General features: G+C 45.6%; 1 protein-coding gene and 1 long non-coding RNA gene across 3 annotated transcripts in view; one reads left to right on the forward strand and one right to left on the reverse strand.

Annotated features, from left to right (window-relative positions):
* The window catches only part of TEX36 (testis expressed 36), a 91,926-nt gene extending 86,583 nt beyond the window's left edge, over positions 1–5,343 (reverse strand). The window contains exon 1 of one of the 2 annotated variants that reach the window (XM_011986428.1): positions 5,138–5,329. In XM_011986428.1, the coding sequence (XP_011841818.1) occupies positions 5,138–5,188 (51 nt within the window). In that variant the 5' untranslated portion in view covers positions 5,189–5,329. Of the gene's footprint in view, positions 1–5,137 lie in introns of both variants that reach the window. The other variant, XM_011986427.1, reaches the window with a different exon arrangement.
* A 98-nt stretch (positions 5,344–5,441) lies between these two features.
* Positions 5,442–11,665, forward strand: part of LOC105544143 — a 28,205-nt gene continuing 21,981 nt past the window's right edge. The window contains exons 1-2 of the long non-coding RNA XR_001006723.1: positions 5,442–5,530; positions 8,486–8,644. This is a non-coding gene — a long non-coding RNA (uncharacterized LOC105544143). The remainder of the gene's footprint in view (positions 5,531–8,485; positions 8,645–11,665) is intronic.

An 11,665-nucleotide genomic window follows, 5' to 3' on the forward strand; every position in this document is an offset into this window, starting at 1 on the left:
GATCTTGGCTCACTGCAACCTCTGCCACCTGGACTCAATTGATCCTCCTGCTTCAGCCTCCCAAGTAGCTGGGATTACAGACATGTGCCATCATGCCAAGCTAATTTTTGTATTGTTAGTAGAGATGGGGTTTTGCCATGTTGGCCAGGCTGGTCTTGAACTCCTGACCTCAAGTAATCTGCCCATCTTGGCCTCCCAAAGTGCTGGGATTACAAGCATGAGCCACTGCACCCAGCCCCTAAAATGCATATTTTCAATTCTTTATCTGGAATTTGGGAAATTTCTTTTTGATTAAGATCTATTGCTGGTGAATTATTTTGTCTCTTAGAAGTGTATTTTCTTGCTTTTTCATGTTTACTCTGTCCTTACATTGCTATCTGCACATCTGGTATAACAGTCTCTTCTTCCTAATTTTAAATTTACTTTCATAAGGGAGGACATTTTCCTGAAGATGTTTCTATGGTTTCAGTTAGATAGGGTACTTTGGCTTTGATTCTGCATGCATGTAGTCATGTAAGCTCTATATGATTTCTTTGTCTATCACCATAATGAGTGGTACCTGTGATTTCCTCAGTGGGTTACAGTATGGTTAACAAGAGAGGCTGTGATGAAGTTGTGCTGGGGACTGAGATGCAAGGTAGGTCAGCCTTCAGGCCCCAGTGGTGGCAGCAGTTAGCTGAGCATGTCTATCTTTGTGCTTCAGAGTAGTATAAGCTGGTGCCTGTTTTGGCAGTTCCTGGTGGGCCAATTCTTGGGCCTCCAGGTGGCTTGCTTGGATACCAGTAGTGGCAGCAGTGAACCAGGCAGGTGGGTGGGTTCTCAGGCCCCTAGGCAGCTGGTGTGGCATGGGTGATGGCAGTAGCAGTGGCAGGATGATTTTTTGGGTCCTGAGTGGTGTGCATTGATGTTGGCAGTGGTTGTGATGGGTTGGGCAGGCCGGTCTCTAGGACTCAGGTGGTGCTTGCGTATAGGAACCAGTTGAGATGGTAGTGGCCAGGAGTTTAGGCCCAATCTGAGTTCCCTGGGAGGAGTGTACTCAAGGTGGTGGATGGGTTGGGCAAGCCCAAGGACCTGAGGCTATGTGTTCTGTTATGGAAGAGGAGCCAAAGCCAGGCTGGGTGGGCTTGCGCTCAGTCCCCCGAAATATGACAGCAGGCACCAGCCATCATGAGCAATAGCGGGCCCCAGGTGGAGTGCTCAGCTGAGAGGTGGTAGCAGCTGTGCTGAGGCCCTGTCACTGGAGGGAGGGGTTGTCTTTGGTGGCCACAGCCTGGGCTGGTGGATGGGGAACACACATCCCTCTCATGCTCCAGTCCTGCCAGGGTTTACCCTCTAACCTCGGCAGTAGTCCATGCCTAGCTTGCCCCCCTTGGCTCTGGCTACAGGAGCACCCCTGAAAGCTGACAACTTAGTCCCAGTGTCAGTCTGTGCCTCGCTTACATCCCAGTCTCCTGGCAGTGCTCACTTCCCAGCACCAGCAGCTGCAGCTGCAGCCTGTGCCTCACTTGCTTCTTAGCCTCAACTGTGGAAATGCTCTCAGCTCACTCCTCAGTCCCAAGAGCAACAGCCCAAGTTTCCTTAATGCCTCAGTCCAGACGCTGCTGGGCCCCAGGATAGTGTGCAGTCTGCCAAAAGCTAGGTTTGAAAATGGCACCTTGCTATAGCAGTTTGGGTCTCAGGAAGAAACCCAGCACGACCTTCCTCCCTAGAGGAGTTCCATCCCACAGGCTCTAGGAGACTGTCTATGTTAGTTTCAGGGATGGAAGGGTCGAGAAGTTCTCTGTGGCCAGAATTACACATTTCCACAGTGGGCACGTGGGCTGCCAGAAGTCTCTCACTTACCCTTTCCACATGTTGGGAAGTCACTCCTGGCTCCCAGCCGATCCCGGCCAGGCAGACTGCCTTTTTCCCTTCTCCTTCCCCACTTACAGTGTTTCCTGTCACTTCTCTGTTGAATTCCAGCGTTCTGTCTTGGATAACGTATTTGAAGTGTGACTGCCTGTACACTATTTTGGTTCTTCTAAGTAGGGGAGGCGGGCACGCAATGCTTCTAGTCAGCCATCTTGACACCCCTCCCCTGCCTTATTATTTTACAGTAGCTTTTGGTTGCTTTCTTCTCTGCTTCCTGTCACATCCCCCAACCCCAGATAACAATATTAACAACTAAGCATTCATATGATCACATACAAACACCTATACCTGTGAGAAGACTTACATTGCTTTACAAAAATCAGATTATATCGTACATACTGCTTTGCACCTTGCTTTCCTCTCTTAACAATATATTCTAGAAATGTGTTCAAAGTCAACCTATATCTTTCTCATTCATCCTATCTTCTATTTTTAAAATATTTTCTGAAGAAATATTTTTAGAGGTGAATATAAATAATACAAAGGTCCTTTGGGCTCCGAACCTTTTCCTTCACCCTTCCAATAGGCTGACTGAGTCAACACTTCGCTCTGGGAAGCTGTGGAAAATCAGGCTGGTGGTTGGGAGGCTGTTCTAACATCAAGAATGATGTCTCTCACCAGTTAAATGACAACTGACTTGGGTTCATTTGTATTCAGCAAGTCTGTAGACTAAATCACTGTAAAAAATGGCTCTAGCATTTTAATTTCACTCTTTTAAAATATATATTTAATGGCTATAACATGATAGCTGTGAAATAAACCCTTCTGTTAGATATTGTAACCGTGAAATATAGCTGTTTAACTAGCTGGCGATGAAATTTTTGCTGCATTCGATCACTCAATGACTGAAATATTAAATAGGAAGGGGCAAGTGTGTGGAAAAAGTCTTTCCTACCTGGCAATAGCCAGATTACAACCAGCAAGGTCAACTGCAAAATGACTGTCATCTCTAATGTGGCAATTACTGTCCTCCCAAATGGGCTGCTGCTGACTCAAAGCCAACAGTTTCTTTAATTTTTCCTTCCTCGTCTACAAGTTACTTTGGGAAACTTCATGATCAGCACTATTCTTTTTATGCTCTTAGGTGCTGACAGCAGAAAGGATTTTTGCCAAATGCTCAAGCCAAGCTTTGGGGAGCAGTGCCCTTCTCCCTAAAACCCAGGAACTGGGCTACGTTTCTGGGCTCTTGACAGAAGGATGAAATAAAATTTCTACCTATGAAATGTTGATTCTCACTTTCCCCCTTACTTCAGAACTCAAGTTCTTCATTCAGAGCAGCCATGTGCTTGGTTAAAAAAAAACCTCCTCAGACTCCCTTGCAGCTAAATTGGCCATGTGACACAGTAAGATGGAAGCAGAAGTCTAGGGAGCAGGCTCTGGGGAAGGCAGGAAAGTATTGTTTTCCTGACAAAAAGGGGCAGACTTAGGTGACAGCTGCCTTCCATCTTTTTGTCATTTGACCTTCCTCTTATTTTCCTGTCTGAGTTGTGGACTCACTGTCTGGAGCTGGAGTCACCCCACACTAAGGATGGCAAAACAGAACACTGAAAAGGCAGCTGCTGGTGACTCCCTTGAGGAGCTGTACCAGCCTGGGATGGCCAACTGCTAGGTTTCATTGTTACTTAAATATAAATCCCTATTTGGTTAAGACACTATAGTCACTTTATTCAGCCTTTTATAAAATTCAGTCTGATGATTCTAACTGATACATAGGTAATAGCTAGAGGGAAAGCTACTTAGTCTGAGCAACTTACATTTTTCTCTTCATGGGAATTTAGCTTTATGGAGTTGACATTAGTTCTCATTTTACTTTGGCTGCCAGGGAACTCAGAGTCAAATGTGGTGCCCAAATATCTACCATATAATCCTAGAAATATACACAATATTATGTCTATGTTACATGTGTTCTCAGACTCAGCCTCTTCTCCTTCTAAAGTACTTATAAAACTGGTTATAACTTTCTATTTGATTTATATTGTATTATTTTATTGTGTACATTTTCCATGCTTTAAATTTTTGTGGAATGAAACAAGGTATACATTTGTGTGTATACACATATATACAAAGTGTATATATGTTAAGTGGTTTCTATGTGCTCACTCATTGTACTGAGCACTCGTTAATGAATCATGAATCCCCCACCATGGTCTTCTATCCTTGGTACATTATGCTCCCATTTTACAGACAAAGAAACTGAGACTTAGAAAGACTGAGCTGCTTAGCCAAGGTTATATCCAAGATCAGGTTTTTAAAGCCTTCAGACCCAAATTTGCTGAAGTGTTTTCTGTTATTCTTTGAAACAAATTAAAAATTTAACAATTTTTTACCTATTGCTACCCTAAAAGAAGTTGACATCAGGTTTTTCTCTGATTATGTCTCTCATTGCGAGTCTACATCTGTGATTTCCCCTTAACATTCTTTTTGTCAATAAATTGTAGAAATTAGAAATGGGAAAGGCTTGTCAGCCATGAACTATACATGTTTAAGAGCAAAGGAGAGAAGTGCTTGGCCGACAAGGCTAAGACCTCACACTGGTGACCCAAATGTTTCTTGAAGATGATAGAAGAGTGACAAATCCCACAGGTTCTGTAAGCGACATCAGAAGAGCAAGGGCTGAGGGAGAGCGTGAAGCTGGAAAGGGAAAGTTTTCAAGAGATGAAGATGAATAAATGATGCGTTCCCGGACTCTTCTCATTTCATAGGCTGGAGGGGCTAAAGGAATCGGATTGGGAGCCACAAGAATTTGTTTAGAGGTTTCTAGTACAATATAGTTACTTCAACAATATTTATTGAGTGCCTCCTATGCTCCAGATCCTGTTCTAGGCACTAGGGATACATCAGTGACTAAAATAGATAAAAATCCCACCTCCATGAAGCTTATATTCTAGCAAGGGGAGAAAAATAACATAGATAAGAGAATACGTTCTGTAGTACTTTAGAAAATAGATGTTAAGGAAGAAAGAAAAAGTAGAGTGGGAATTACTGCTTAGTAGACATTCACAAGGTTCCAGCGTGCTCAGCAGTTTACATGCATTATTTCATTCAATCTTCGCAAGAATGTTAGGGGATTCCCATTTCACAGAGGAAGAAACTGAGGTTGAGTAAAGTGAAGTGATTTGTCAAAGGTCATGCTTCAGAAATCGCAGAAGCAGGATCTGAACTCCTCAGACCGTTGACCACACCCATGTGGCATGAGAAAGGCATCAGGGGCCACCATCTTCCTTACCCATCTCCCATCCTTGTCTAAAGGTGGGTTGAAGCGTCGTCCTTTAGTCATTCTCTTCAGGAAGCTGAATGTGGCTGAGGTTGGCGGCCTCACCTCTCTATACGCTCTACACGTCTGGGAAGCTGCTTCATAAACTTCATAAGTTCTACACGTCTGGGAAGTTGCTCCTCCTCCTCATTCCTGATCTTTACTTCTCAGCCTCTACCAGGAGGGGAAGGTGCGGGTGCCCATTGTTGCCATGGAATGGGAACTCACCCATCACAATGGGCGAAGGAGTCTTCTAAGCCCTCTGAGGATTCCTGCCACTGGTTTCTTGCAGCTGTGACTTCCCAGGGTAAGAGGCAAAGAGCCACCAGGTCCCAGCTGAGGAAGCCCTGTGGTCAGCTCAGACAGGTGAGGACAAGATGATTTGGGGGTAATGGCAAACATTTTGTACCCTCTCAATTTTTGAATGAATAATGTTTGAGTTGGATGTCCCCATGGCAACTGTATGCTCCAACCTGTTAGTTTTCAGAGAAGTAAGTTGAGTCCCAGGCTGGGGGTGGCCTTGTCTGCATCAGTGGCACTGCTGCACCCAGAACCCATGCTGCCTACCATCTCCTTCTGTGGCAGCCTCTGTGTCTCAGCTCAGACCCAACCTCAGGACTCACTCACAGCCACTCTTACCTGTCTGGCACAGCATTGAGGCCACAAGGAAGTAACACTCATGAATAGTTATTATATGCCAAGTGCTGTGTTAAACTAAACATTCACCTGTTTTTATTTTTTCTCCATGACAACATTCAACATTTACAAATAGGAAACAAGGGTCATACAGCAATGGATGGGATGTTACAAGTCCCAGCAAGGTCATGGGCCAACTCCAGAGCTCATGAGACTTGCCAAGGGCCACCTGGCCTCCCCAGGGCTGCAAAGGCTGCTCCTGAGATCTGGCATTTCTCTCAGGGCCTGGACACACTTCCTGCCTCCCTTCTACTCAGTAAGGTGTTTTCTGCTTTTCTTTCTTTTTCTTTTTTTGAATGTTGTGTCTTGCCAATTCTCTTGGCTATTCCATGTGAATACAAGAGTAAACATGTACAGGACAACCTGTCCAGCTGCTCTCTCACTCAGAAATTGTGTCCTCCATCCCTTCCTCCCCCAGTTACCTCCCTGGGTTTTCCAACAAGAGTTGCCGTAGTAGTGATACAGGACCTTATCCACTGCCAGCACTGAAGGACCAGAGGTGGCCCCTAGATGTGACGCCAGAGATGCATAGGTCCTCTTGCACTGTGACGCCAAAAGCCACATGGTAAGGAGAGGAGGAAAAGATGGTGGGCCGCCTCTCTTGGTGTTGCAAAGCTGCTGCACCAGGCGATCTGTCACGTGCGTAGTAAACCCTTCTGGGATTTCTGCTACCTGTTGACAAGCCCGGTGCAACAGACACAGTGTATTTCACCTTTACCAGGCATTGCCCACTGCTCTCCAAAGCCCAGGTGTAAAGAAATACTCCCAGCAGCAGCAGTACAAGGGAGTCCTGTCATCTCACAGCCGTGCCAAGACACACTATATTGATTAAGATCAAATTTGACTGGGACAGGAAACCCGAACTAACAGGGGCTTAAACACGATAGACATTTATTCTCTCTGTGTAAAAGAAGTCCAGAGGGAAGTAGTCCAGGCTCGCTATGGTGGCTCTGCTGTTTGGGATTCTCAGAGATGAGGCTCCCTCCCACCTACCACCGCTCACCAGCCCTAGGGGACAGCTGTCATCTTGTGGCCCCAGATGGCATCTGCATTCCAGGTAGCAGAATGCAGGAAGAGAAGTAGAGGGGAAAGGGCATGTCCCCATGGATCATATTGGGCCAACCCCAATTGACTCAGCTGCTTCCTCCTAAGGAGGGTTCCTGGCAGCTACCATACGACATTTCCTCTTGTGGGCCAAGACTTCAACCACATGGTCAGGCCTCACTGTAAAGGGGGTTGCATAGTAGGCTTTGTCCTGGTGGGATGATTGCCCAGCCTAAAGTTTAATCACCATGGAAGAGACAGAGAAGCAAAATCAAAGTACAGCCCGAAGGCACTGCCACCCCAGTGGGTGTTCTCTTGTCTTTAATTTGAACATTTAATTCCCCAAATTCTAACAAGAATAAGGCTAACTTCATTCCAATTAGCCTGGCCGGGGCAGGGGAGGGGTGCCAAAGAGGATGCATAGTGCTGTCTACTTTCCGGCGCTGTGCTCACATAGCACCTTACAAATACTCTGCAAACTCTAATGTGCTTTGCAAAACTAAGGAAGAACACATGAAAGGCACTTCAATGTTTACTAAGTACTTTTATATTCATTGTTTTATACAACTTTCACAACAACCCTAAGACAAGTGCTGGCTATCTTTCTTTTGTGTGTACCCCTCTCCCATTCATTCTCCATCCATTCCTTGTTCTGCAGCCTGGAGTCTAAGCTGTAAAGCCTGTATCCCCTATTCCCCTATGCTTTGGTTCTTTTGCTTTTTAATTTATTATTATTATTTTTTGAGATAGAGTTTCACTCTTGTTGCCCAGGTTGGAGTGCAGTGACACGGTCTCGGCTCACTGCAACCTCTGCCTCCTGGGTTCAAGCGATTCTCCTGCCTCAGTCTCCCAGGTGGCTGGGATTACAGGTGCCAACCAACCACACCTGGCTAATTTTTGTATTTTTAGTAGAGACAGGGTTTCACTATGTTGGCCAGGCTGGTCTCGAACTCCTGACCTCAGCTGATCTGCCCCCACCTCGGTCTCCCAAAGTGCTGGGATTACAGGCGTGAGCCACCGCATCCAGCCCATGCTTTGGCTCTGGTTGGATTCATCCCATAGGAAATAGCAGTGGGAATCAGAAGGGCAGGAGGAGATAGGCAGTGGTGTGCTCATAAATGGTTCACAACCAGCTATCCAGAGGAAAAGCAGCCTGATTTGTAGTGGCATCGGCCAATTTCCGTGCATAAATACTTCCACCATGGTGGATTTCAAGCTACTGACATCACTGAACATGGAGTTGGGAAGAGATGTATATAATACATTCTGATACATCACAGGTCCAAAGTATTGGCCCCCCAGGCTCTATCCCTACCAGGCCAGAATTTAGAAGGAACCGTGTTTGTCTACTTATGTCCATGGCTCCTGCCGGGCAGCCCCTTCCCCACAGCCACAGTTCTCCCTGTTCACAGTGCCCTCTCCCTAACACTTTGGCCCAGGGATAGACAGGCTTCCTGCTCTTGCTGGTCCCGGAAGCTGCACCATTTCATGTCAGTTCCTGTAACCCTGGCCACATCTCTGAGAGGAGACCCTTCATTAAGGTCTCTTCTGTCTTGGAGTGTGTCACTGGTTTCACTGCAGGGACGCAGACTGAAACTGAAGCAGGTGTTAGTAACTGTCTTACCTACAGACGAGGAAACTGAGCCTCCATGAAGTGAGGTGACTCACCCACAGTCACACAGCTAATATATGGCAGAGCCCACAGCAGAACCCAGATGTACAGAGGCCAGCATAAAACAGGTTTTGTTTTAATGCACTTGCTTGATGCTGTTAAATTATTGAGCAGTGATTTTATAAGAGGATTCCTTTTAATTCCCTTTCCTTAACCTGCACAAAACAGGGCCTGCTGAAATGCCTAGCACTTCAACAAGGTGAGCTCTTGTAGGCCAGGGGCCAAATGACGGACATCATGTGCCACCAACACCACACAGATGAAGGTGGGGTCAGGGCAGAGTTCTGGTTCTCCTGCACCCTAAGATGAAAGCTAAAGTCAGAAAGGAGGGAGGAAGACAATGACGACATTTAAAACCTAAAAACAGTGGCCATTTCCAACTCAGTATTTCACATGCATTCACTTTGTCTCCACCGATGGAGCAGAAAATCTCTTAGAACTGAAACTTGATTTTCAAATGTATTTCGCCTCTCCTCTGTACTTGGTCCCATGCTCTGTTAAACAAGGTATATGACCGCTGGTTAAGGTATGTTCCAATTTTCTTCTTTTGAATGATTGTTTAAAATTCTAACAAATTTGTCCAAGAAAATCAAAACTGAACAAAGACACCTGGCCAGGAAAAAAATGAAATGCTACTTCTCTTCAGCTAGGATTTCTTAGCCACAGGTTGGAGCAGGGATGCTCATGGTGGCTGTTATTATTTTCAGAGGTTTAAATTACTGAGCTGTACTTTGTGACCCACCATTCTGAAAACAAGTCCTGTAGCACTAAGGGTACTCAGACCACCAGGGCCGAGAACGCCCGAGGGTCAAGTTCGGTCCTGCCACAGGCTTGCACGTAGGGGTCCAAACCGCCAGCTAGGGACTGTCTGCAAAGACAACACCGAGCCAATCATTTATTCAACAAATATCACTGCACATGTGCCATGTGTCACCGCTGTTTTTAGACAGCACTAGGGCAATCACCAAACATCAGTTCTTTATAAATAGCAAATCATGAATTTAGCAATACATTCAATGACCAGTACCTCAAAACTATTGATTAACCAAAAATTGTTTTCATTGGACTACCTACAACACTTACAGCAAATTGTTGTGTCCAGTGTATTTTTCGACATGACAATTTTTGTGTACTTTGAATTTTAAGTCTTTTTTCATAAAGGTAGTGCAGGGTAAACGCGCCCATGTCTTCCGCGCATTTCCAGAGCAGCGTGTCACTCCTCGTTTTAATGAACGATTTGCTGTCTTTTGCGGGAGAGGAAGCGGTAGAATTAGGCGGACTTTGCAGGAACGTTCTCATGTGTGTGTCTGCACACGCCTACCCACAAGTCCACCCACACACACCCACAAGTCCACCCACACACACTCAGCTCCCACATATGCAGGCATGTGACAGTTTGTCAGTCTACCAAATGAAAGATTCATTTTCATGTTTACGTCCGCAAATCCTGCACAATTAAACACGCATATGGGGAAGGCCAATCCATTTGTACATAAAATGTTGACCACCTGAGAAATACTTAGGTATCTTAACTGTAAAGCACATTTTGGGTTCACCTTGTAAGGCTGAATCTGGATTCTTTCTGCAAATAACAACCAAATTGAAGTGACTCAGCTGCAATTATTTATGATGATACATGATTCATACGGTGCTAGTAGAAATTGTCATGAATACACAGCACATTTGTATGCTGCCACCTTGAAAAGTATTCAGGCATCTCTAACATAAAGCACATTTTTTGTTACCCTATGTTGCAAACTATATGGAAAATTAACTGTATCTCTCTGTCTCCTACGCAAGGGAACAATTCCTGGATCAAGACAAGAAAGACAAAAGCAGCTGAAAGATAAGAAGGATAAGTTGGCCCACTAGAACCTTTTTTTAAATTTTTTTTTTGAGATGGAGTTTCACTCTTGTTGCCCAGGCTGGAGTGCAATGGTGCAATCTCAGCTCACTGCAACCTCCGCCTCCCAAGTGCAAGCGATTCTCCTATCTCAGCCTCCAAAGTCGCTCAGATTGCAGATATGCGCCATCACCCCCAGCTATTTTTTTTTTTTTTTGTATTTAGTAGAGATGGGGTTTCACCATGTTAGTCAGGCTGGTTTCGACCCCCTGACCTCAGGTGATCCACCCTTCTCGGCCTCCCTAAGTGCTGGGATTACAGGCATGTGCCATCAGTCCCGGTTAGAACGTTTATCAAATTGAAAGGTAGGTAGAAATTAACTGTAATATTTACAAAACTTCTTGACTCTGCTGATGCTCATGACACCCCAGATTCAAATTTCACAAAACATTGTCATTGTAGTGACTGAATTTTTGACACCCTTGCCAAAACAGGAATTGCTATAAACTGTCCAGATCATTTCTAGAAAAGCTTTTGGTTAATTGATAACTTGGAGAATTGGTCACCCAGAGAAGCGCTGTGACCTAGGAAATTGTACTGGATACAGTGACAGGCACAATAAATACAGTCACTGACCTCATGAAGCTGAGGTAAGGGAGACAGACATTATTACACAAATAATTGTTATGACTGTGAGAGGTCCAGGGTGCTCCAGGAGCCTGTGACAGTGAATGAATGTGAAAGATGATGAAGAAATGAAGAATGACATCAGCAAACCAAGGAAGATGGAGAGTGTCCCAGGCAGATGGACTGACTGCTGCAGCCCTGACGTTGGAAGGAGCTTGGCTCACTCAAGAACCCAAGAGGAGGCCAGGTACGGTGGCTCACACCTGTAATCCCAGCACTTTGGGAGGCAAGGTGGGCGGATCACGAGGTCAGGAGATGAAGACCCTCCTGGCCAACATGGTGAAATACTGTTTCTACTAAAAATACCAAAATTAGCTGGGCCTGGTGGCGGGCACCTGTAATCCCAGTTACTTGTGGGGCTGAGGCAGGAGAATCACTTGAACCCGGGAGGTGGAGGTCGCACTGAGCTGAGATCACACCACTGCACTCCCGCCTGATGACAGAGCGAGACTCCGTCTCAAAAAAAAAAGAACGCAGAGGGAGGCTGGAGGGGGCTTTGATGCCATCAAGAAGGGCATGGGTGAGAGCCAGACTGGAGGAAGGACCAGAGAGGGAGATC

Source organism: Mandrillus leucophaeus, unplaced genomic scaffold, assembly GCF_000951045.1.
Source record: "Mandrillus leucophaeus isolate KB7577 unplaced genomic scaffold, Mleu.le_1.0 Scaffold299, whole genome shotgun sequence".
In the NCBI taxonomy this organism is placed as follows: Eukaryota; Metazoa; Chordata; class Mammalia; order Primates; family Cercopithecidae; genus Mandrillus; species Mandrillus leucophaeus.